General features: G+C 47.6%; 1 protein-coding gene across 1 annotated transcript in view; it reads left to right on the top strand.

The window, feature by feature from the left end:
- The window catches only part of KNTC1 (kinetochore associated 1), a 792,142-nt gene extending 765,081 nt beyond the window's left edge, over positions 1–27,061 (top strand). The window contains exons 63-64 of the mRNA XM_082256649.1: positions 14,091–14,181; positions 26,699–27,061. Of these exons, the coding sequence (XP_082112775.1) occupies positions 14,091–14,181; positions 26,699–26,725 (118 nt within the window). The 3' untranslated portion in view covers positions 26,726–27,061. The remainder of the gene's footprint in view (positions 1–14,090; positions 14,182–26,698) is intronic.
- Positions 27,062–27,438: the final 377 nt, after the last annotated feature.

The raw sequence follows: 27,438 nt of genomic DNA, 5'->3' as shown, positions 1-27,438 counted from the left end.
TCAGTAATGGGAGCTGGAGATCGCCTACAGACGGTTGCTAGACTCTGCTCAGCAGTAGGTCTGGCTTCCATTTGCCTGGGACTATCAGTAAGTACCAGCTGACAGTTTGGAAATCCTGGCTGAAGAGTCAGCATTGTGGCACAGTAACAGTGTGCTTTGCTCACCTGCAACCAAAACTAAGGAAGCGGCAAGTGTTGATTGACCTTGACTAACCTGTTTCTGCACAGGACGAGTTTGGATGGAGGAATGCATCTGTCCAGCAGCTGGATAAAGGCACCTGAGATGGAGCAACCGGCTCATCTTCCTAGCTGCAGTTCAAGGGCTGGGGGGAAAAGGAAGCCGTCCTCATTCCCCAGCCCCGGATCACAGATTTAATTTACTTTTAATCGAAGGATGTTATGGATGATAAGTCACCTGCCAAATTGTTGGCACTGAGTCCAAGGGCCACCAGCCCCTGCCCTGGACTTTCAGCAATTCCAGAGACTGTGGATTTAATAGACTTTTCTGCTGAGGAAAAACAACCTGGTGAGCTTCCAGCAGAAGAGCTGGTATCAGAGCCAAACATCACTGAGCTCTGCCTAACACCAATAGCAGCATCCGCCTCCCTGAGAAAACAGGCAGCTGGCCATTCTGCTACACCACTGACAGGGACATGGGATTTCCTGCCAGCAGTATGTGTGGAGTTAAAATGAACTTCTCCAGCTGAAGCACTCACAACTGGACAGAGGGTCCAAGACCTCTGCCCCACACCTGCGGCAGTTCCCGAGGCCCAGGGTGAGAAGGTGCAGATCAGCAGCAGATCAGGATTCAGGGAGAGGAGGTTGTCTGCCTCCCTCCCTCCCCAACAGTCAGAGCAGATGAAACGGTCACTCCCCAACGGCAGCTACACAGTTCAGGAAAGAAGGTGGTCGTCCTTAGTCCCCAGCGAGAGATCCACAGAAACTGGCCTCCTTCCCCAACAGTTAGCCGGAGCGGATTATGTAGAGTCCCCAGCAGAAGTGCTGGCAACAGGGCAGAGTGCTACCAACTTCTGCCCAGCACCAGTAGCAACTGCAGAGTTCCAGGGAGCCGGGGCAGTCCGTCCCTCTCCCCAGCCACAAGCTGATGAAGTGAAGCTTCTACACGCAGCTGAAGTGCTGGCAGGGGGACAGAAAGTCAACGACCTCTGCCCGACACCCACTGACACAACCCCAGAAAAAGGTCTGGCATTGAGACAGGATATTGTCAGCCTTTGGCCAGTCCACGCTTCTCTCCCGCAGCTGGTATGTTCTACGAGAGAGGCAGAGGTTGGCTGGGGGAGTAATGCTCTGTTCGGGACAATTTGTTTGGGGTACTGTGTGGTTACGGGCATTGGGGGACTGGCTCTACAGACTAACTTCAAAGTCAACCGTCTGGGGTCTCCTCCTGTGTTAGTCTCCTTCCGAAAGGGGAGAGATGTGATGGGAGTCACTTTGGTTGGGGGGCCCGTGGAACCCAGCTTACCTTAGAGAGAAATCCCTCTCTCAGCTCCCTAGGCCCCTCTTGTGTGTAAGTCACCCTGTGTCTATTAGGGGCACAGGGTGACCAAAAAATGAACAACTACTTAATGGACACTGAGAATATGGTTTTGATTACTTCGAATGGGATAATATTTATCCACAATATCCCTCAAGAAATCTATGATACATTAATTCCACTTTATCAGAATGATAGAACATTGTATAAGCGTTGCCTCATAGACTATTGTAGACCGTTGCCATGAAGTCTGTGACTTCTAAATAATCAAAGCAATGCTTAGATGTGGATTCCAAGTACTTCAATGTAGGAGATGGACAGTCTGCTACTGGGTCTTCTGCTATTGTCTGTTTAATAAGGTGTTCTGTGTTTATACGTAGAATAATGTGTGATGTACTTTGTTTTAGCCTTGTTGCAGTGCTGAGTTAATTAGCATGTTAATTATAACATTGTTTAGGTCTGGATTCCCATTCACCTATTGTTTCTGTCCAGATGGCTAGTTAATTAGCTCAGGTTAATTATGTTTCTGTATACAGTTTCATCTGCATATGATAATGTAATCAGGCTCCCTTAACCTTGTGGGGTATATATTCTGTGTGAGTTTGTTCAATAAAAGTTCCTGTTGTACCCTGCATCTAGTTTCGACTGATGTTTGGGTATGCGATTGCTGTGTTGCTGTATTCTTCTTCTATGCTCGCTAGGATTTCAGGAATGATCGACTCAGTGCTCCAGGCGAAAAGGGCTATAGTCACAAATTCCCTAGCTGGTTTGGGAGTGTCTGAAAGAACGGGTATTCGTTATACCAGCGTTCTTTACAAATGGATCAGGATCTTTCAGTAAGCGGAGTACTTGTGAAAAGGTTGTCACAAAGTACGAAGTGTTGAATTTTTCTATACCTTCAAGATTTTAAATTGAATACAAACCACTTTGTCCTTAACTCTATAAGGGAGCAGAGAGTACATGGCATTAAGGAGAATTTATACTGCCATTTTAAGAATTTATTGAAATATCTCACATTTCTAATATCTTTGAAGTTAGGGAGCCATGTTTTAGCAAGCTGTCTAAACTGGGGATCAAAAATATCATCTCTAGCTATACGTCACTCAGGATTGTGTAAGAAGTATGTCCAGGCTACAATTCAGGCCAATACATGTACAAAGTTTATATAGTAGTTTAAAGTCTGGGAGTACTAAGCCTACTACTTTCTTAGATTTAATAAGTACTGCATAATAGATATGGGGTCCATGACGCTTCCACACAATCTTATTCACCAGGCACCAGAAAGACCTAAAATAAGTTGTAAGTATACAAGTTGTAAGAGGAAACATTTAAAAGAAATAACTCTTAGCCGAATTGTGAACATTATTTTTTTTATTCTCCCTAGCTAAGATCATGCATAGATTGGAAAATGATTCACATTTGGTTTAATTATATCCTGTGGGGAAATATGATTTATATATAGAAAAGATCATTACAAAAGTAAGTTTGTGTAATCCCCAAATATTTTAGCCCCTTCATTTTTTCATTTGAATAGTGGCCTAGGTGCTGTGCGTTCTGAATATGGTACTGGAAACCTAAAATATCTGCTTTATCTCCGCTAATCTTTAAATTTGAAAGCTTACCATATCTTCTGAATTTCCTCACAATAACTGACAAGAGTATGTCTTGGTTTTAAACATAGAATGATGCGTCAGCTATCTTATCCACCACTCCTATTCCCTGGAGTCTTGTAGCCTAAGGGTCTTTTAGAGACAACACAAACAAGGGTGAAAGTGGACATCCTTAGCGAGTCCCATTGTACAAATTGAATGGCTGTGATAAGCTACCATTTGAACCTGCACCTTTTGCTGTTGGTGCTTAATACAATGCCTTAATCCAAGTCTACAGTACATATGTAAACCAATACACAGATGTGAAAGGGTCATAAACTTACAGGATGTCCCTTATCCAACCTCTCAAATGCCTGCTTGGTGTCAGTTGACAGAGGAAGGACTGATTTGCTTCCATGGTTGCATTCTGGATCAGAAAAAAAACACATTACCCCTTGCCTCTCTTCCTGAAACAAATTCTAACTGGTCCATAGCTATCTAATGTGGCATGTAAGTGTAGCCAGATTCTGGGCTACAGCAATATGGAGAAGGAAGCATTGATTTTTCATATTTCCCCCCTCTACTGAGTCAATGATATTATGCTGCATCATTCTTCTGCAGCTAGCAAGGGGAAGAGCTAAAGCCAAGCAAATCCATAGACTTTTATACAGATAGCTGATAATCCTAGGAAGTTTAGTTTGAGATGGCAACTATATAATAAGACTCTTTGCACCACAGATCCCAATAGGCAGTGTGTTTTTAAACTGGCTAGGAAAGTTCTTCCTCTTGGCACAGAGGGAGTAAGAAAACACCTCTGTCTGGATATTCCCCTGGCAGCAGGAGACCCTACAGCGCAGACCAGAGCCTGAGACTGGGAGTGAGGACACATGGGGGCAGGGCCGCACTGCCCACATCACAGTACCAGAACCGCTGCCACAAGGAGACTGGATCGTCCACTCACCTTTTGCTTCCCACCGCTGATCATCAGAGGCTTTCAGGGAGAGACAGAAACCCCTATACAGCAAGAGGTCACTGCAGCATCCCAGGAACTAGTGAGAGGGCTATTCGCCCATTGCTGACCCTGCTAGCAGGGACTGGACCGCTGAGAGCAGGACCTATGCACTATATTACCAAAAGTATTGGGACGCCTGCCTTTACACGCACATGAACTCTAATGGCATTTTAGTCTGTAGGGTTCAATATTGAGTTAGGCCATCCTTTGCAGCTATAACAGCTTCAGCTCTTCTGGGAAGGCTGTCCACAAGGTTTAGGAGTGTGTCTATGGAATGTTTGACGATTCTTTCAGAAGCGCACTTGTGAGGCCAGGCACTGATGTTGGACGAGAAGGTCTGGCTCGCAGTCTGTGCTCATTCATTCCAAAGGGATTTTATCAGGTTGAGGTCAGGACTCTGTACAGGCCAGTCATGTTCCTCCACCCCAAACCTGCTCATCCATGTCTTTAGGGACCTTGTTTTGTGCACTGCTCCAAATCCTTTGGTGGAGGGGGGATTATGGTGTGGGGTTGGTTTTCAGGGGTTGGGCTTGACTCCTTAGTTCCAGTGAAGGGAACTCTTAAGCTCCCTGGCGGTATGATTCTTTTGGATTTTAGGTGCTGAAAGTGGTACCATTATTTTGCATGTAATTCTTGTGAATGAGCAGCCCAAACCAACTGTATACATTTATTATATATATTATATATATATGTATGTATACATATATTATGTATACATATATATATAATGTACACAGTTGGTTTGGGCTGCTCATTCACAAGAATTACGTATATATATATATATGTATGTATGTGTATGTGTATATATATATATATATATATATATATATATATATATATATATATATATATATATTTTTGCATAAAAAGTACAGTAAAACTTCAGGAAAGGGCACTGGGGGGCAAACTAATGTGATTTTTTTTTTTTTTTTTCAACGGTATCAGTGTGTTTGGTGTGTTTTTACATTTGAATTTGCCGCCGGTTCCACCCCCCTGCGAACGTCACATCGCAGGAGACGGAAGCTGGGGCACGGAGAGCATCGGGAGGAAGATCCGCCGCGAGACACCGCCGAGACACATCGCTGGATCCCAGTGACAAGGTAAGGAACGTCTTTTACAGGATCCAGCGATGCTTCTGGCGGTACCCCGAGTGTGGCTCGGGTTACCGCTTTTGGCTCTGAAATTTAACCCCGAGCCACGCTCGGGAATACCCCTAAGAAGGTTAAGGCGTCAGCATACCAAGACATTTTGGACAATTTCATGCTCCCACTTTGTTGGAAAAGTTTGGGGCTGGCCCCTTCCTTTTCCAACATGACTGCGCACCAGTGCACAAACAAGATCCATAAAGACATGAATGAGCGAGTTTGAGATGGAGGACTTGACTGGCCTGCACAGAGTCCTGACCTCAGCCCGATAGAACACATTTGGGATGAATTAGAGCGGAGACTGCGAGCCAGTACTTCTCGTCCAACATCCCTGTCGTGTCTTTATAGGCTCACCAACACACTCCGCCGTCACCTTGCTTAAATATATCGGGCAAAATGGGGACTCACCAGAGGGTTGACTTGATGGTGGGCCACTGTGTCCGCACTGATAATGGTGCTTGTTCTCTTATCTGGATTCTGTCTGCCAATATAATAGTTTATTCTATTTTATTTCATTTCATCCCATTTTATTAAACCATTGAAAAATCTTGTATTTATAGGTTTATGATATTGGTTTATGATATGTGCATGTGATGTGATGTGCATTAATTTCTTATTATATGTTTAGAAGTATATCGCATATATATAAGTTATGGATTGCTGCTATTAAACCGTATAGGTGGTCCGAAATCTTTTTCAATTACTGCAGCACCATGGAGTCCTTGATGCGGATGGATTTCTGCCCCACGATCCTAATTTTATTGGTGCTGTGATGCGCATGTTTATTATGTGCCATATATGTTGCACCGGCTAATTTATGGGACTGTGGGCTAATTTGTCCTTGTCTACACTGGCTCCGTGATGCTGCGGCTGGTGTGAGTCTGTATGATGAGCGGCAAAGTCCCGCCTATGTTCGTTTGCATAGGGTGGGTGTTACTATATATCTGACTGTGGTCACACCCCCAATGACAAAGTCGGATATGATGAAATCTGTCGGGGCGAGACCATACGGCGTCCACTTCCTAGTTACCAGAGAGCTGTGAGTGTCTCCAACAATTGCTTTTTACCAGCGTGGAGCTGGTAGGAGGATCAATGGCAGCCACATCTCTTGGATTGTGACATTTTGATGCGATCTGTACTTTTGTCCAAAAGTGAGTGCAATGTATGTTACTTTTTATTCAATAAACCTGATTTAAAAATGTTATCACACTAGTGGAGGCTTCTGTTTTTTGCACCTACATGTGAGCGCATGAAGAGTTATTGGATCAAAGGAATAGCTGGTGTTTTGAGAGGAGTTTTTGGTCTAACCACATGCCTATTTGCCTTATCCATGCATGTGGATAGGCAACTATATCTGGTGAGTCCCCTTTTTGCCCGATATATTTCTGACACGGTGGTGGCGGAGTTTGTTGGTGATCCTATAAAGAGACGAGTACCTCTTAATCGGACAGTTTTTGGACTTCTATGAACTTTTATTGATGGATTTTTAAGCCATTAGCAGATGAGCTGTGGTTTGTTTGCATGAATTATTACTTGCATGCATCTCTATAGAGGTGCACTGGGATTTTATGTTATCCTTGTAGTTTTACGCTACTGAAGTTTTGTAATATGTTCTGTATTGTAACAGTTTTATGAAATTTCATATTCTATTCTCTTTTTTACAAGTAGTAGCATTTTTCTTTACTTTACTCTTACTTTTATATTTATTTACTTCATACCCCTGAGCGCATAGGTTCACTATATATTTACCACAGTGTGTGGGTTTTTGTTGCGCTTCTGAAAGAATGGTCAAACATTTCCATAGGCACACTCCTAAACCTTGTGGACAGCCTTCCCAGAAGAGCTGAAGCTGTTATAGCTGCAAAGGGTGCGCCAACTCAATATTGAAGCCTTGGGACTAAGATTGGGATGTCATTAAAGTTCATGTGTGTGTAAAGGCCGACGTCCCAACATTTTTGGTAATATATTGTATGTAAAGCCCAAAGTAGGGTATTAATTGTCCCTGGAATTTTTTAAAATACATCAGTGAAAACCAATCAGGGCGCAAACTTCTCTCCACAGCTTAATCAATGTTTATTTCCTCCTGATCATTTTATGGCCTGTTCCAGTAAGGTTTTCAGACCATCTTGTTTAGCCACTAGGTCTTCAAAGCTCTGCATATCTATTGTTACGTTAGAGACTGTATTTTAGCTGTCTGTTTCCTTTATTTTTTGATCTCGAGCACAATGAATTCCCCTCTACCGAAAGCTTTATGAGCCTCTCATGATAACGCCAGGGGAATTTTCCCTATAGTATTGTCCCCAAAAAGTGTTTTGTTTTTCAATATTGGGAACCATAATGTTTTTTGTTTGTAGTCATTTAGCTTTATATATATATATATATATATATATATATATACACACACATACAGTTTGATCCATATTTATTTGGACACGAGCATCATTTTAATACTTTTGGCTCTGTATGCTACCAGAATAAAATTAAAATTAAACAATCCAAGTTAGTTTGAAGTGCAGACTGTCCGCTTTAATTCAAGGGGTTGAACATAAATATCAAGTACAAATTTTAGGAACTGCAACCATTTTTATACACAGTACCCCCATTTTCAGGGGCTCAAATGTAATTGGATAAATGAATATAATTATAAAAAAATTAAATGTTAATTTTTAAATATTTTGTTGAGAATCCCTTACTGGCAATGACTGCCTGAAGTCTGGAACCCATGGACATTATCAAAGACTGGTTTTCCTCTTTTCTGATGCTTTTCCAGGCTCTAACTGCAGCTTCCTTCGGTTGTTCTTTGTTTGTGGGTCTTTCTGCCTTCAGTTATGCCTTCAGCAAGTGAAATGCATGCCCAATTGGGTTGAGATGAGGTGATTTACTCAGCCATTGCAGATTATTCCACTTCTTTTCCTTCAAATGCTCCTGGGTTGCTTTTGCAGTGTGTTTTGGGTCATTATTCATCTGTACTGTGAAGCGCCGTCCAATCAACTTTGCTGAATCTGGGCTGACAATATAGCTCTAAACAATACAGAATTCATTCGGCTGCTTCTGTCTTCTGGCACATCATCAATAAACACCAATGACCCAGTGCTACTGGAAACCATGCATGCCCATGCCTTCACAGTGCCTCCACCATGTTTTACAGATGACCGTGTGTGCTTTGGATCATGAGCTGTTCCAAGCCTTCTCCACACTTTTTTCTTCCCGTCATTCTGGTACAGATTATTCTTAGTTTCATCCGTACAATCTGCACGTCTGCGTATTGGCCTTCTCCACAGGAGTAAGCTAGGCAGAAAATTTTGTTAGAATATTGACAAAAACTTTGTATAGACACACCTACAGGGGGCTGTCCTTCTGGTCAATACCCCCAGCTAGCCTCATTCCCAATTCAGTTTGCTGCTGCCTAGCTTAGGAGTAGGCTGGCTTTTCCCTGGCTGGGGCTGCGGTCTCAGCTTTTTTCTTCTTTTTATGTTTTCTCTCTAGAAAAGTATTTTTTCTTTTAAAAGATAGCTTTTTATTTGTTCCTGCGCTTAGTTAGTCGGACTTCAGAAGACTACAGCGTTTGCGGAGCTGGGAATCGCACTGCTTATTCTAGAGCCTTACGGAATCCCAGCCTGCCATTGAGCGTTAGCAGGTTATTGGTATGCCCAGGGCTCGCAAACGACTATGTCCCTGTCCTCAGGGTCGAGCCTGCGAAGTTGCCATCTTCCCAGGGATGTCTCAACTGCGGTACGCCCGCGTGTTGCTAGCGTCCCCTTCGGCTGACGGCACCTCCACTCAGGGTGGGAGGCTTCCTGTCACAGAGCGGTGCCCACGTTTTCGCTGGACCGGTGAGTACCATGATACCCCTCTGTCTCTGACCATGCCTGTCGGGGTGTGTATGTGGGCCCTCTGTTTTATGGGGATGGCAGTTCGGTGTTGGTTCTGTGATGTCCCCCTCATGTCTGTAGGTGCGGTCCCTGTGTATCCCTTTCTGGTCCCTGCGGGGGCGCTGCGGCGGTTCCACCACTGTATGGGGGGTTGTGGGTGTCTCCTATGTCCCTGGGGTGCTTGGGCATCTATTTGGGGAACTGTACATGGTGTGTGGGGGCCGCTTTTGGCGCAAAACTGCGTGGCCACCATTTTAGGTGTGAGCAGGCTGTTTGGCCTCATAGTGAGGGCAGCAACCATTTTCTACTATGCTTTTGGCGCCGATCGGGCACCATCTTTAGTGTGGGCAACTTGTCCTCTTGTGGACAGTGGCCATTTTCCCAGAGCTTTTCCCATAGACTTGTATTGGCAACCATTTTTTTGTGGCTCATGGCTGTTTCTGCCTCTAGGGGCGTAAGGTCATTTCCTCTTTCTTCTCTTCAGATCGTTCAGCAGTGTGGGGCAAGTATAGCACACTGTGGGGGGCTTTTACTGTATTTCCTGGCCTGCATTCCTGCTAGCATTCATTTTCTGTAGTTTCCTGTAGCACAGGACTTGCTCTGCATTTGCGGTGGGGACCGCGGGAATCGCCGATTTAAAGGGCCAGTGTCTTTTCAATTGAGATTGCTATTATGGAGTTCCAGGATAGAAAATTCCCCCCAGATCTGGTGGAGGGTTCAGGTACTCCTGAATCCTCTGCTATAGTCTCACTTACTGCTGCACTTTCGACTTTAGCGTCAAAAGTGGATTTGTTGTTGTCTGACCGGGCTTCTAAGAAAAGGCCTATGCCCTCTCAGTCTTCTGATTCAGAGCCAGATTTGGTTTCCACTGACAGCCGGAGTGGTCTCAGTCCTCTCAGTCGGATGTGTTGGAGGAGGATTCCTCCTCAGGATCAGCACGGGACCGCGCTGATCTGTCCGTGCTTATTAGCTCTGTGAAAGACACTTTAAATTTGGATGATGAGCCCCACCTATCGGGTAAGCGGTCTTCCTTTGGGACCCGCAAAGCCCAAAAATCAGGCCAGGTTTTTCCTTGTCCCGAGGAGTTTCACGAAACCGTGAATGATCAATGGCGCCATATAAAACATAATTTTGAGGTGCCAAAGAGATTTCAGTACCATTATCCCTTTGTGGATCCAGTGAATTCTCGCTGGACTGCGGCTCCTAAGGTGGACCACACTGTGTCCAGGTTAAATAAGGCCACTTTAATGCCCGTGGAGGATTCTCCGGTGTTTAAAGACCCGGCGGGTGGAAACACTTTCCCGCCACATCTATCTGGTAGCGGGTTCCTTGCTGAAACCCTCGTTCGCTTCGGTAATTGTCTCTCAGGCTGTTGTGGAGTGGGCTAAGGATCTTAAGCGCACTCTAATTGCTGACTCCGCCTCTCCTGCTGCTCTGGAGATGGTGGATCAAATGGGCCAGGCTGTTTTATACCTGTGTGACGCGGCCTTAGATGAGGCCCCTTTAGTCGCTTGACTTTCAGCAGTCGCAGTTGCGATTCGTCGCATCGTTTGGTTAAAGAGCTGGTCGGCCGACCAGTCTTCCAAGAAGAAAGTGTCTGACATCCCTTATGCTGGGAGTCGTCTTTTTGGGGACTCTCTGGATGAACTAGTCAAAGGGATCACTGGGGGCAAGAGCAGTCTGTTGCCCCAGGTGCCCAGGGGAAAATCATTCCGCGGCAAGCGGGGTCCCTCCTTTAAACCTAACCAGGGGTCCTTTCGTACCTTCAAGGCACAAGACAAAGGTAAGTCCTTCAAGGCCCCTAGTGGCCAGAAGAAGCCATGGGCGGGCAAGTCAAAAGCCGCCCACACTGGCACAGCGGCTCAGTCCGCCTCGTCCTCAAGGGGCACCCTCAACCGTTTCAGGGGTGGGGGGGACGTCTGCGTTGTTTTCCCGAGCCTTGGCTGTCCAAGATTCAGGACAGGTGGGTTCAAGAACTCATTCGTTCAGGGTACAAGATCGAGTTTTTGATCCCGCCCCGCAGAAAGATTCTTTCACTCAAATCTTCATTTAACACCCAATCGTTTCCGAGACCTCCATCGGGCGGTTCAGGATCTCCTCGCTCAAGGGGTGGTTGTCCCGGTTCCACAGCGGGACAGGTTTCAGGGTTTTTACTCTAATCTGTTCACAGTGCCCAGAAAGGAGGGCAAGGTGCGTCCGATTCTGGACTTAAAGTTTCTAAACCGCTTTGTGCGGGTTCAGAAGTTCCGAATGGAGTCCCTCCGGTCGGTGGTGGCATCCCTGAATCCAGGGGATTTCCTGGCTTCCATCGACCTCAAGGATGCGTATCTACACATCCCTATTTACGAGGGTCATCAGAGGTACCTCGAATTCGCAATAGCGGAGGAACACTATCAGTTCATGGCGTTGCCTTTCGGCCTCGCTTCGGCTCCAAGGGTTTTTACCAAAGTGTTGGCTCCTGTTATAGCCTTGTTACGGGTACAGGGGATTGCCATCCTCGGTTACCTGGACGATCTCCTATTAAGGTCGAGCTCCAGTGCCACTCTGTTGCGCGATCTGGCGATCACGGTTCAGACGCTCCAGGAGCAAAATCATCTGCCTAGCTTACTCCTGTGGAGAAGGCCAATACCCAGACGTGCAGAATGTATGAGTGGGCGGCGACTGTCAGAGGACTCAGAGAAAATAATTTTACGGTAAGTTCTTACAAAAATTCTATTTTTCCAGAACTGATCTGGCTTTTTAGATGTTTTTTTATGGTAAAGTCTAGCCTGGCTTTTCTATTCTTCAGGCTTATGAATGGTTTGCACCTTGTGCTGAACCCTCTGTATTTGCTCTCCTGAAGTCTTCTCTTGATTGTAGACTTTGACAATGATATGCCCACTTCCTGGAAAGTGTCCTTTACTTGTCTGGATGCTGTAAGTAGGTTTTTCTTTACTATAGAGAGGATCCTGCGATCATCTACCACTGTTGTCTTCTGTGGATGACCAGGCCTTTTTATGTTGCTGAGCTCACCATTGCTTTCTTCTTTCCTCAGAATGTACCAAACTGTTGATTTGGCCACTCCTAATGTTGCTGCTATCTCTCTGATAGATTTGTTTCACTTTTGAAGCCTTACAATGGCCTGTTTCACTTTCATGGACAGCTCCTTTGAACGCACGATGTAGGGTCACAGCAATAGATTCCAAATGCAAATACCACTCTTGGAATCAACTCCAAACCCTTTGCCTGCTTAATTAATAAAGAAATAATGGAGTAGCCCACACCTGGCCATGAAACTGCTTTTGATTCAATTGTCCAATTACTTTTGGTCCCTTGAAAAAGGGAGATGGCTATTCTTAAGAGCTGTAATTCCTAAACCCTTCCTCCGATTTGAATGTACATACCCTCAAATTAAACCTGAGTGTGCACTTTCAGCCCATATCCATTATATAACTATAGCTTGAATATGTTTTGGTAAATACCTGAATGAAAAAAAGAAAAGTTGTGTCTGTGTCCAAATATATATGGACCTAACTGTATGTATGTGTGTGTATATAACCTTTGGGTTATACTGCCCCCTACAAGAGTTGGACACTAGGCAGAAAAAAAGTCTGGCTATGCCTTTGGGCAGTCACAGGGGGTAAATTCCCTCTCTCTGCTATAGGTACTCAGTTTTTTTCTGCTTAGTCGGGAGTAAGGACCTAGTTCCTTGCTGGGATCTTTGGTCCTGGCAATTTTTTCTGATAGATTTTTTTCTCCATTTTGTTTTCCTCTGAGATCTACAGTCAATTGCCGGACTGGGCGACGGGCTGGATAACCTAGATCCAGTGGTCATCCCAGTCTGGCCAGAGAGTGTGTGCAGACCTCAGCTCCTCTCTAGGTTGACCGCGACATAGCCTCACTGGACGGGGGCTGCCCTGAGTTAAACGCCTCGCGAGGTCGCATATGACCAGGGCTCAGGCTGAGTCACAACATTCCTCCTGGCCGAATGCCCCCCCATTTTGATGGAGAGGAGGTTCTGTCTGGAGCGATGCCCACCTGGTTCCTGGTATGGTGAAGAAACTCTCCCCTTGGAGGGTTTTGGGGTGGACGTGGGCTCCTCCATGGGACAGTCAGACCCTGGGTTCCTCTCCTTCCTGTTGGGCACCCCCTCATTGGTCTGGTGGTCCCTGTGGGCCATATCACCCCCTTTTTCACTGGGGCTGTGGGGTGGCCTGGTCCACCGCCTTGGGTAGGGGCAGGTAGCTGTGCTGGCAGGCGGGGGTGGGGCGTGTGTTCCCCAAGTGATTGGCTGTGGGGGGTGCTGTACCTGGTGGGGGCTCCTGACAGGGGCCTCCCTTTCTGCCTGTCCCATTTTCTAAGACCTAGGGATCCCTCATGGGTCCCTGGGTGCTGCCATTTAGCTGTGGCCTGTGTGCTCAATGCCTTGGAGGAAAGGTCTGGCAGTCGATTAGAAATCCTCCAAGGAGAGCATGCAAAATGTTAGTTTCTTGTAGGGCCTACTTTTATAAAGCTGTTGTAAATAGGTCTTTGTGTACCCCGGAAATTAAAGCACATTACTTACTGAACACAACTAATGAAATGTACTCAATGTTTGAAGCTTTCTGGAAAGCCTGATATCCCATACACACGATCAGATGATATGAAAAATTCTGCGATCATGCGATTATCTGATCTTTTAGTACATAGCTTTCGAGAGCCGATCACGACAATTTATGCAAATTTATCCAATGGAACAAACATGAAAATTTACTATACCAGATCATATAATTTTTGTTTAATCAGTACAGTTGTCATTCGAAAATACAATAAAATACATTACATCAATTCTGAATTTTTATTCTGTCGTATGAGAATTTTCTTAGGTTTAGTAACCTCTTTTATTTTTGATACGAGACTATCGTGCAAAAAAAAAAAAAAAAACGTAAGCATAAGTGAAATATGAAAATATTGTTGTTTTATGGCTTATGGGTGTTTTTTTTTTTTGTTTTTTTTTTAGTTTAGATGATGCTGCAGAACTTGTAATAGAATGTCTAAATCGTCGTGGAAAACCTTACCCAAGAGATGCAACATCCCTGGACGTTGTGAAGGTATTTTATGACCGTTAAAGGTGTAGTTCATCTTTTACCAAAAAAACTGTCTATTCAGATAAGGACCGTCCGTAGGTCATAACAAACTGTGCAATTTTGTCCAACACTTAACCACTTGCCGACCGCTTACTATATATAAACGATGGCAGAGTGGCTCCTACAGGCAAAACCACGTATGGGTACATCGGTCGCCTGGGGGAAGCTAGGGGGCGAGCGAGTGCGCGCCGGCACGCTCCCGTCCCCAATAATCAGCGGGGAAGCCGATGCGTTTTTGCTCCCCGCTGAGAGAGAAGGACGGTCGGCTGTTGTAATCACAGCCGACCGTTCTTCTCCCAGGAATGGTCATAGAGCCCATGTGATCCTTCTTCTATATAGGATCACATGTCTCTATGGTCATTTCAGAAGCCACGCCCCCCCCCCCCCCCCCACACACAGTTAGAATCACTCCCCTAGGCTCACATTTAACCCCTTGATCACCCACAAGGTTAACCCCTTCCCTGCCAGTGTCATTATTACAGTAACAGTGCATATTTTTAGCACTGATTACTGTAGTAATGTCACTGGTAGCCCCAAAAATGTCAGTTAGGGGTCCGTTCTGTCCTCCGCAATATCGCAGTCCCGCAAACAATTGCAGATCGCCATTACTAGTTAAAAAAAAACTATAAAAATGACAGTAGTTAGTAGACGCGATAAATTTTGCGCAATCCAATCGAAATACGCTCATTGCGATTTTCTTTTACCAAAAATATGTAGCAGAAAACAAATTGGCCTAAAATGTTAAAAAAAAATTACTGTATTTATCGGCGTATAACACACACTTTTTCCTCCTAAAAATGGGAGGCAAAACATCAGTGCGTGTTATACAACGATCTATAAAAAAAAAAACAGTCCAGGCAGCGCTGAGAGGCAGAGGAGGGGGGTGGGCCGGGCCGAGTAGAAGCACGGAAGAGCGGTTGCTGTCATAGGAAGTCCCGCCTCCTATGATAGACAGCACAGTGATCCAATGCCGGGACGTGTGACGTCTTATCACAGGCGCCGGGACTACTGATGACAGCGGCCGCTCGTCTTTGCTTCTTCTTGGTCCGGCCCGCCCCCCTCTGCCTCTCAGCGCGCCCTTTTTAAAATACCGGTATGTCACCGCTCTCTGCAATGGCGCTGGCAAGGCTGCTGTTACTTTGCCCTGCATTGATGGACACTGCGCTGGCGAGGCTGCACTGGGGGGACACTGCGCTGGGGAGGCTGGGGGGACACTGCGCTGGGGAGGCTGCACTGGCGGACACTGCGCTGGGGAGGCTGCACTGGGGGGACACTGCGCTGGCGAGGTTGCACTAGGGGACACTGCGCTGGCGAGGCTGCACTGGGGGACACTGCGCTGGCGAGGCTGCACTGGGGGACACTGCGCTGGCGAGGCTGCACTGGGGGACAATGCGCTGGCGAGGCTGCACTGGGGAACACTGCGCTGGCGAGACTGCACTGGGGGACACTGCGCTGGCGATGCTGCATTGATGAACACTGCGCTGATGAGGCTGCATTCACGGGCACAGATAAGACTGCATTTGATTAAAGAAAAAAAAAAAAGTTCTGAGTTCAATGCTGTTTATTTCAAATTTAAGTTTTTTTCCTAAAATTTACCTCCTAAATTTGAGGTGCGTGTTATACGCCGATAAATACGGTCGATTTTTAAATTTTTTTTGAGTCGTATAGAAGAATGTGAAAAATATTTTTTTTTTCAAAATTGTCGCTTTTTTTTTTTTGTAATCAAATACCACCAAAAGAAAGCTCTATTTGTGGGAAAAAAAGGATGTCAATTTTATTTGGGTACAGCATTGCACGACTGTGCAATTGTCCATTAAAGTAACGCAGTGCCGAATTGCAAAAAATGGGATTTTTTACTTATCTTAAAATCCATTTCTCTGAGTCCACCGATGGACATAGCTGCTGCTTTAAATCATAGACGGATGGATAATAAGCCCCTCCCACTAGGAGTGACCAGGTAGAGCCAAAGACTTTGACACGCCCAGGGGAGTGGGGTCCCTGGGTTATTACCCCTGGTCTTACGGTTGCATCTTCAGTTTAGTTGCATGCAGTGAATAATAACCAAAACCCACCTCTTCAGAGTAAAGAGGGTTGGAAGCTACGTCCGTCTGTGGATTTTACGGTAAGAAAAAAATCCCATTTTCTCTTTCGTCCACCGACGGACGTAGCTGCTGCTTTAAATCCTAGACGGATGGGACGTCCAAAAGCAGTAACCACTGAGGGGTGGGGAAAGGACAAACTTAAACTGCAATTCCCACGGCTAACATAGCCAACTTTATAACATGGAGCCCAACAAGCAACAGCTGGGGCTCAATTGTAGCAAAACCATAAAGGAGAAGGAAAAGTAGACTGCTCCTTAAATGGCGGCCTGCAAAACCTTGCGGCCAAAGGACGCATCCGAGGATGCTAACACATCCACTCTGTAAAACTTGGTGAACGTATGTACAGACGACCAAGTGGCCGCCTTAAAAACTTGCATCACTGACGCCTGATGGCGGAAAGCCCAAGAGGCACTCAACGCCCGCGTTGAGTAAGCCCTGACAGGGAAAGGAGGAACCTTGCCCTTAAGAGAATACACCTTCACCACCGTCTGTCTGATCCATCAAAAGATGGTCGCCGCAGACGCAGCCTGACCCTTATGGGGTCCATCCGTGTTCACAAACAGAGAGTCCAACTTATGAAAGGACTCAGTAGTCACCAGATACACACGTATCGCCCAAACCGCATCCAAGCAATGCAAGGCAGTTTCCTTAGGATGTGAAGGTTTTGGACAGAATGACGGAAGCACTATGTCTTCGTTAAGATGGAAGTCTGAAACCACCTTAGGAAGAAACTACGGATTAGGCCGTAACACTACCTTATCCGGGCAACTTTCTGCGACAAGGCGAGCAAGGAAATGTGTCTTATGTTCTCGAAAGGAGATTTCTGAACAACCGATAGAACCAAATTAAGGTCCCAAGGAGGTAACCGAGACTTCCTGGGGGGGAGCCAAATGGCGAACCCCCTGAAGAAACGTACGAATCAAAGTGTGCGTAGCCAAAGGGCGTTGGAAGTACAAAGCCAAGGCCCAGATCTGACATTTAAGAGTGCCCAATGCCAAACGTTGGTCAACCCTTTTCTGTTGAAAGGTCAGGATCCCGCTGATAGCAGAGGATCTAGGATGCAGCTTCAGCGATTCGCACCAAGCAATGTATTCTTTCCACGTACAATGATAAATCTTCTGAGAAGTGGACTTCCTAGCCTTGAGTAAGACCCCTGTCCTTTAACACCTTGCTTTCAACAGCCAAGCCGTTAAAGCCAGTGACTGTAAAGCAGGATGGAAGATTGGACCCTGAGATAGAAGATCTTCTCCTAGAGGAAGTGTCCACGGACCTGTGACCTTCAGCCGAATCACATCGGCGTACCAGGATCTCCGGGGGCCAATCTAGAGCCACCAGAATTACCGGAATCCCCTCCAACTCGACTCTGTGTAGCAGGTCTGGAGGCGAACAGGTCCACATCCAGGGTCCCCCACCGGAGACACAGCTGGTGGAACACTTGTGGATGCAGGGAATCACTCTCCCTGATCCAGGGTTTGACTACTCAGGTAGTCCGCCTGCCAATTGTCTACGCCGGGAATGTACACGGCGGATAGGGCTGGGACATTGTTCTCTGCCCAGCGCAGGATCTCTGCTACCTCCAGAGCCGCCAGGGCACTTCTGGTGCCCCCTTGATTGACATATGCCATGGCCGTGACATTGTCGGACTGGACTCCGACAGAACACCCCTTGAGATTGGTACAGGCTCAACTTCATTACTCATTACATTCAGGGTACTGTCACGAACCGGCAGGACTGATAGTGGATCCTCTGGACCAGAGAGGCGATGGCACGGGTTGTACTAGAGGACCGGTTCTAAGCAGTTACTGGTCTTCACCAGAGCCCGCCGCAAGGCGGGATGGATTTGCTGCGGCGGTAACTACCAGGTCGTGTCCCCTAGTAACAACTCGACCCCTCTGGCAGCTGATATGGTGTGGTACACAGGGAGTAGGCAAGAGCGTAGTCGGACGTAGCAGAGGTCAGGGCAGGCGGCAAAGGTTCAAAGGCGAGTAGTCGGTAGCAACGGGTTCGGCAACAGGCAAAGCAAACAAACACAGCAGGGAACGCTTTCTCAAAGGCACAAGGCACAAAGATCCGGCAGGAAGCTGTGGGAGGAGAAGGAATTTATGGGTAGTGCACAGGTGAAGCCTAATTATAAGTCAGCACTACCTCTCACAAACCTTAACCCTTAATAACCACTTTAGGCCAGGCACCAATCACTGGTGCACTGGCCCTTTGAATCTAAGAGTCCCGGCGCGTGCGCGCCCTAGAGAGCGGGGACGCACACGCCGAGACGCTGGAGTGCTGCCTGGAGGCATACGCTGTGAGTACTTCCGAGGCCAGCAGGGGGCCCGGAGCGCTCAGCGTAACAGTACCCCCCCCCCCCTTTGGTCTCCCTCTCCTTTTGGTACCGAGGAACTTGAGGATGAGACTGCGGTCCAGGATGTTCTCCTCCGGCTCCCATGACCTCTCCTCAGGACCGCAGTCCTCCCAGTCGACCAAAAAAAATCTTTTCCCCCGGGAGATCTTGGTCGCCAAGATCTCCTTGACAGAGAATATATCGGAGGTACCGGCGACAGGGGTGGGAGAAACTAGCTTGGGAGAAAAACGGTTAAAGACAGCAGGTTTAAGAAGGGAGACCTGGAAGGAGTTATGGATTCGGAGGGAGGGAGGAAGATGGAGCTGATAAGAAACTTGATTGATACGACTCTTGATTTTATAGGGTCCCAAGAAACGAGGGCCCAACTTGTAACTTGGGACCATAAATCGGATGTACCTAGAGGAGAGCCACACCTGGTCACCCGGGCCAAATTCCGGAGGAGATCTGCGTCTCTTGTCAGCTTGAACCTTCATACGGGCGGAAGCCTTGAGGAGAGCAGCGTGAGTTTCTCGCCAGATGGAGGAAAAGTCCTGTACAAGACAGTCAACGGCAGGTACAGAAGAAGGAGTGGGAGACTGTGGCAGAGGTGGAAGAGGATGACGGCCAAAAACTACAAAGAAAGGAGACTTGTTAGAAGCAGAGGATTGTTTGTAGTTGTAGGAGAACTCCGCCCAGGGAAGTAGATCAGCCCAGTCGTCATGGCGTGAGGACACAAAGTGACGCAGATAGTCCCCCAAAATTTGGTTCACCCGTTCTACTTGGCCGTTAGACTGAGGATGGTACGAAGAAGAGAAGTCCAATTTGATCCCGAGCTGAGCACATAGAGCCCTCCAGAATTTGGAGACGAATTGTACCCCACGATCCGAGACAATATGTTTGGGAAGGCCATGGAGACGGAAGATGTGTTGGAAAAATTGTTTGGCCAACATGGGTGCAGAGGGTAGACCGGGCAGGGGTACACAGTGAGCCATCTTGGAAAAGCGATCCACCACGACCCAAATGACGGACTTGCCATGGGAGGAGGGAAGATCTGTAATAAAGTCCATAGCGATGTGAGACCAGGGAACTTCAGGAACAGGTAAAGGCAAGAGGAGACCCGTTGGTTTCTGGCGAGGCGCAAATCATACAGGCCTGGACGAAGTCCGAGACATCTTTCTCCAAAGAAGGCCACCAGTACCTTTGGGAGATTAGTTGGAGAGATTTTAGCACCCCTGGATGACCAGCAAAATGGGAGGCGTTGCCCCACTTGAGAATTCACAACCGCTGACGTGGAGGTACGTAGGATTTGCCAGGAGGAAGAAGGCGCAGGTCCACGGGAGCGACTGTAATAAGGCGTTCTGGAGGGATAATATATTGAGGTGTTAACTCGTCGCCCACCACATCAGAGGAGCGAGACAGAGCATCTGCCCTAATGTTCTTACAAGCCGGACGGAAATGGATCTCAAAATTAAAGCGGGCGAAGAACAGAGACCAACGGGCCTGACGGGGATTTAATCTCTGAGCAGACTGGAGATAAGCCAGGTTCTTGTGGTCCGTGAAGATGTCCACAGGATGTGTGGCGCCCTCGAGTAAATGTCTCCATTCCTCCAGTGCCAATTTAATAGCCAGCAGTTCTCTGTCCCCAATGGAGTAATTTCTCTCTGCGGGAGAGAATGTTTTTGAAAAGAAGCCACAAGTTGAAGTCTTGCCCCTGGAGGACTTCTGGGTGAGGACAGCTCCGGCTCCCACCGAGGAGGCATCCACTTCAAGAGAGAAAGGCTTGGTGGAATCTGGTCTAGAGAGAACGGGTGCAGAGGCAAAGGCGGATTTCTGGGACTGGAAGGCTTCCTCGGCTTGGGAAGGCCAGGATTTGGGGTTAGCTCCTTTTCTTGTGAGAGCCACGATAGGAGCTACCAGAGTGGAATAGTGAGGGTTGAATTGCCTGTAGTAGTTCGCAAAGCCCAGAAATCTTTGTATGGCTCGGAGACCAGAGGGGCGTGGCCAATCCAGAACCGCAGAGAGCTTGGCTGGGTCCATTTGAAGTCCTTGGGCTGAGATAATGTATCCCAGGAAAGGCAGGGAGGTCCGTTCAAAAAGACATTTTTCAAGTTTAGCGTACAGGCGATTCCTCCTAAGACGAGTAAGGACTTGTCGCACATGGACCCGGTGTTGGTCCAAATTGGAGGAGAAGATGAGGATATCATCCAGGTATACGACCACGCAGGTGTAAAGTAAGTCCCTGAAAATATCATTGACAAATTCCTGGAAGACAGCAGGTGCGTTGCAGAGGCCGAAGGGCTTCACCAAATACTCAAAATGGCCGTCCCTTGTGTTAAAGGCTGTCTTCCATTCGTCTCCCTCATGGATACGGATCAGATTATAGGCCCCTCGAAGGTCCAATTTAGTGAAGATCTTTGCCCCTCGGAGACGATCAAATAGCTCAGAGATTAAAGGCAGAGGGTAACGGTTCTTGATGGTAATTTTATTAAGACCTCTGTAGTCAATGCAGGGGCGGAGGGAGCCGTCTTTTTTTGTCACGAAGAAAAAACCGGCCCCAGCAGGAGAAGAAGATTTTCTTATGAATCCTCTCTGTATGTTCTCACGTATATAGTCAGACATGGCAAGAGTCTCAGGAGGTGAGAGAGGATAAATTCTGCCCCGAGGTGGAGTAGAACCGGGTATCAGGTCGATCGGGCAATCATAGGGTCGGTGAGGAGGAAGACCCTCAGCTTGTTTCTTGCAAAAGACATCCGCAAAGGAATGGTATGGCTTGGGCAGCCCAGGAGGCGGAGAAACTTGCGGGTCCTGTTTGACCAGAGCAGGCTTGAGACAGCGGTCAGAACAGGAGGAACCCCAACGCAGGATATCACCGGTGGACCAATTCAGGACAGGACTATGACGTTGAAGCCACGGCAGACCCAGGAGGAGTTCGGAGGAACAGAAGGGAAGGACAAAGAACTCTAAAGTCTCGGTATGAAATATTCCGATGTCCATCTGCAGAGGCTGGGTACGGAACTGCACGGTGGCAGAGAGTCTCTCACCGTTAACAGTAGAGATGAAAAACGGCTTGGGTAGACGGATTACTGGAATACGGTACTTGTCAACCAAGGAGGCGTGAATGAAGTTGCCAGCTGAACCGGAATCCAAGAAGGCGGTTGCGGAGAAAGAGGACTTGGAAGAGATGATCAACTGCACGGGTATGATGAGACGTGGAGAGGAAGAATCCACACCTAGCAACGCCTCTCCACGTTTACTAGGTGCGAGTGTTTCCCGAACGCGGTGGACGGAGAGGACAATCTCTAAGGAAGTGCTCGGTACTGGCACAGTACAGACACAGGTTCTTGTCTCTGCAGCGGCTTCGTTCTTGCGGAGTCACCTGCATGGCCTCCATGGCGGGAGGCCCAGTAGCGGGTTGAGGTGGACGCAGAAAAACGGGAGCCAGACGAGGGTAGCGTCTAGGACGAGCTTTTTCCTTTTCAAGGAGGAGTTCCTCTTGTCTTTCGGCGAAACGCTTGTCTATCCTAGTGGCCAGCAAGATGAGGTCACTAAGAGTGGAAGGAAGCTCACGTGCAGCCAGGACGTCCTTTATCTCGCTGTTAAGTCCCTTCTTGAAGGTGGCGCAAAAGGCTTCATTGTTCCAGTTCAGCTCAGAGGCCAGGAGGCGGAACTGAATGGCATAGTCACCCACGGAAGAATCTCCTTGGGTCAAGTTTAGTAAGGCAGTCTCTGCGGAGGTAACCCGGGCAGGCTCCTCAAAAACATTCCGGAACTCTAGGCAGAAGCTCTGGACGGAAGCGGTGGCAGGATCTGCGCGGTCCCATAGTGGTGTAGCCCAGGCCAGGGCCTTCCCGGACAGTAAACTGAGAATAAAAGCTACCTTGGCTCGCTCAGAAGGAAACTGGTCGGACAGTAGCTCGAGGTGGAGAGAGCACTGCGACAGGAACCCACGGCACTGCTTTGGATCTCCGTCATATTTGTCTGGTAGGGACAAACGGATTCTGGAACCGGTGGCAACTGCAGGCGGAGGTGCTGGCTGTTGCTGAGAAGGCAGGAGCTGCTGCAACATAGCGGCCAGCTGGGCCAACTTTTGACCTTGCTGGGCCACAATGGTGGTGAGGTCCGCTAGGCTTGGCAGGGGAACATCAGCGGGATCCATGGCCGGATCTTACTGTCACGAACCGGCAGGACTGGTAGTGGATCCTCTGAACCAGAGAGGCGATGGCACGGGTTGTACTAGAGGACCGGTTCTAAGCAGTTACTGGTCTTCACCAGAGCCCGCCGCAAGGCGGGATGGATTTGCTGCGGCGGTAACTACCAGGTCGTGTCCCCTAGTAACAACTCGACCCCTCTGGCAGCTGATATGGCGTGGTACACAGGGAGTAGACAAGAGCGTAGTCGGACGTAGCAGAGGTCAGGGCAGGCGGCAAAGGTTCAAAGGCGAGTAGTCGGTAGCAACGGGTTCGGCAACAGGCAAAGCAAACAAACACAGCAGGGAACGCTTTCTCAAAGGCACAAGGCACAAAGATCCGGCAGGAAGCTGTGGGAGGAGAAGGACTTTATGGGTAGTGCACAGGTGAAGCCTAATTAAGTCAGCACTACCTCTCACAAACCTTAACCCTTAATAACCACTTTAGGCCAGGCACCAATCACTGGTGCACTGGCCCTTTGAATCTAAGAGTCCCGGCGCGTGCGCGCCCTAGAGAGCGGGGACGCACACGCCGAGACGCTGGAGTGCTGCCTGGAGGCATACACTGTGAGCGCTCCGAGGCCAGCAGGGGGCCCGGAGCGCTCAGCGTAACAGGTACGTACCCAGCACTCCCCCCCCCCCCTCCCCCAACCGGTCCGACAGGCATCTGTCGTCACCACCGTCCAGAATACTGGAAGGAGAAGATTCCGAGAGCTGAGCCACCAATTCAAGGAGTCCTTGGATCTCCGACTCAAACGAATCAGACTGTCCAGGGATAGAGGATCCTTGTCCCATTTGACAAGGATCTCCTGTTGCAAAAGTCTTGTGTGGGCCTGAGCATATGGTACGGCCTGGAAGGAGGACACTATAAGGACCAGCACCTGCATAGATGACCTGAGATACACCAGGTCGCAAGCCAGCAGCGACAGAATCGCTTCCTTTAACTTCTGTAACTTCACAGGAGGTAGAAATACCTTTGCCGAAGCTGAATCTAGGATCATCCCTAAATACTCTAGTCTGGTTGTTGGAACCAGGGCAGATTTCTAAAGGTTGAGATTCCAACTGAACTGCTTCAGAGCGTGAATGGTCACCTCCAAATCCCATTCCAATGTCAGACGAGTCCGCTCGGAGAAGATCGTCCAGGTACCACAGAATTGCTATTCATCTCTGTCGTTGCAGAGCCAGGATAGGGGCTAACACCTTGGGGAAGACCCTGGGAGCAGAGGCGAGACCAAACGGGAACGCCACAAATTGAAAATGGTCCTTGCCCACCGCGAAGCAGAGGAATCGTTGTTGACCCTGGCAAATAGGGACATGGAGATAGGCATCCTTTATCGATCGAGGCCAGCAGGTCCCCCTGATGCAAGAACGCCACCACCGACCGCAGGGACTCCATGCACAAAGCGGTTCACAGTTTTGAGGTCCAAGATTGGACGCAATTTGCCCTCCTTCCGTGGAATGGTAAACGGGTTCGAATAGAACCCTCAAAAGCGTTCCTGAAGAGGAACTGGTACATTCACGCCTTGTGACAGCATATCCCGAATCGCTTCCTGCAGCAACGCAAGGCGGTCTGGGGACAGCTGAAGATTGGAGGGAAAAAATCTGTCTGGCGGACGGGAACAAAACTCTATCTTGTACCCAGACTGAATTACCTCGTGGACCCACCTGTCGGGCAACAGGATCCGGGAAGAAATAGAGACGTCCCCCCACCCCTGAAGTGGGTGGGGCGGCCCCTTCAGGCAGAAGGGGTCTGCTTGGAGGTGCTGGGGGCAGAGGATTTCGGCTTACCAGCCCACCGTTTCCCGGATCCGTTTCCACCCGAAGTGTGTTTGGTTTTCTGCGACACGGTTGCGCGAAAAGGAAGCTCTGGGCTGTAAAGGAAGGACCTCGCTTACGTGAGGTAGACTTGCCCTTAGTTGAGTAAGGAAGGAGTGTGCTCCTTCCCTCCAGTGACCGTCTTGATCAAGTCATTCAAGGAGGAACCAAAAAGGCGATCACCCTGAAAGGGAAGATCTGCCAAAAGCTTCTTAGAAGCCTGGTCGGCCGACCAGGACTTTAGCCAGATCGCACGTCTGATGAGCACACTTACCACTGACGATCTGGCCGTGAGCAGAAGAACATCCAGGTTAGCATCGCATACAAATTGCAGAGTCTGCGATAATTGTTCAGCGAGTTCCAGGGCAGATGATGGTAACACGGTTACTGTCAGTGCTTCTCTAAGCCTTTACCCATTCAAACATAGTCTGAGAGACTAGAATGGTAGTCAGGGCAGGCCTGAGAATAGATCCCACTACCGTATACAGGTGTCGGGATAAGACCTCAATATGCCTGTCAACCGGATACGGGAGAGATGAAGATTCTGACACCGGTAAAACCGTGGCCTTGTGAATACCACATATCTGGGTGTCCAACCAAGGGGCAACCGTCCGTTTGCGTAAGATCTCTTCCTCAAACGGGTACGGGAATTGCAAGCGTGCGATTAGGTCGCCGCCATTGTTCCTCCACTAAGGAGGACAAAACTTCGGGACAAGCGAAAACCTTGGCCAATTTCTTTGCCCTGAGGGATCCAAAGGACACCAATGCTCCTTGCGATTATGATTTTTAGGGTGTCCCTCACTGAGGATATCAAAGGATCTACCAGAGCATTTCCTGTGCCAAGGCGGGTGTGGAAACATCCTCTTCCGTGTCAGAAAAGTCTGAATGCGGGGACACATCCTCCAAAAGGGGGTCTGCTTTGCCGGTGACCATATCGGCCTCAGAATCTGAGATGTGACAGGCGAGGGCTGAGGGCGTTTCTTAGTAAATGCTGCCGCAATAACTTTGGCCATTTTTCTGGACATTTCTTGCATCACAGACAATAAAGTCACATCATGAGCATTAGAAGCAGGCCCCAACGATACATCTGGGGTCGCAGACAAACTTGGGAAATCCATGTTGGACATATGGCCAAACGGGATTGCACAGTAAGAATGTAAAGAGCACCCCCACCGTCCACTACCCGGGATAGCACCTGAGGAGACTTGCATAGGTGACCCCCCCACTAAAAATGAAGATGCACCGGTGAGGCCAGGGGTAATCACCCTCAAAGCCTTTGGCTCTACCTGGTCACTCCTAGTGGAAGGGGCTTATTACCCATCCGTCTATGATTTAAAGCAGCAGCTACGTCTGTCGGTGGACGAAAGAGAAATAGAACCTGGTCATTAAGGGGGCAAATCTTTCCTGTCTTCAAGTGGTTAATAATGCATTGCTATAGGTGTAGGCCATTTACCTTATGAAATCTAACAAAAAACTCCTAGAGATAGCAATGTACTAGCAACAAGGAAGGATGAAATAATGCAAAGGGACTCGCAGCTGATATTGTTCACCTCCACCATCACAGGAGTAAGATGTTTCTCTGATTCAAACCTCCTCACATGTGCTTTCTCTCCCCTGATGCAGTATTTCGGAGCTCAGCATTTAAGAGCTCACTCCTGTGATAATAGAGGTGAACAGTAATGGCTGTGAACAGTAATGGCTGTGAGTTTTAGTGAAGTCCTGGCAACAAAGCAGGATAAGGTTATGTAATCTCTGGTCATTTTTGCAGTCAGGCTTCATGAGGTACATAAACGGCCTACATCTATAGCAAGGGCATTTTTCAACTTTGAACAAAGCTACGCAGTTTTTCATCTAAAGACACCGCCACTTATGTGCATAGACAGTGTTTTGGTAAAGGTGAACTATGCCTTTAAAGAGTTTGTTTTCTGCACAGTTCAAACCTATATATATTTTCTATTGGCCGAATTCTGCTTGCTTTTGTTATTGCCCGATTATACAATGGAATAAAGTGGTCATTTATTTACAATACCTGTTTTTCTACAGACCTTTCTAAGGGACCAAACATCTTAAAAGTATCTGTTTTTAAAAAGGACAGCAGTGGAGCCAGGAGAATGTTTCTGCAGTTTACTGTCCCCGAAAAATGTTACAGAAAATAAGAAAAAAAAGCAAGGCATCACTTAATATGAAGTTTATTATTCCAGGTTTTAATGCTTGTACTTGCACTTTCCCATGGGTAGATTGTGTGTATGTACGCTTTTCTCTATACACGTGCCTTGTTTGTAATCTTTTTGTACATTATACATCATTTACTAGAATTGCTTGTCAAACAGCACAGTCACTTGTATTAGATCAAAGAAGCTTTATTTTATACAGCAGAATAGGTTTAATATGTGTGTTTCTCTCCTAAATCAGTTTAAATAAAGGTTGGTTGTCAAACATATCTCATTCATTTATAATTAGCAGGTGGTTTAAATAAAGGTGCAATGATTTCTAACTGAGCCTCCATATCTCTGAGTGTATTGTATACAAAACTTAGGATATTCATACAAACACCACCCTTGCTGGTCTTCAAATTGTAGCATGCACAGGCAAAAAAGCACACGTTGTTCTGCACCTTGACTTGGTTAAACATGTCCATGAAAAGTGTGTTACGTCCTCCCTTCCCCCATTGTTTTCCTTCCTAGTTGCTTAGTAAACGCTCATAAAACTGCATCTTTCTTTACATCAGTGCTGTACTTGTCCTCTTGGCAACATGACAAACACAGACAACACAGACAACATGA

Source organism: Pelophylax lessonae, assembly GCF_965119305.1.
Source record: "Pelophylax lessonae genome assembly, chromosome: 1".
Classification (NCBI taxonomy): Eukaryota; Metazoa; Chordata; class Amphibia; order Anura; family Ranidae; genus Pelophylax; species Pelophylax lessonae.
The sequence above is the reverse complement of the archived record's forward strand: the minus strand, read 5'-3'. Positions and strand labels throughout refer to the sequence as shown.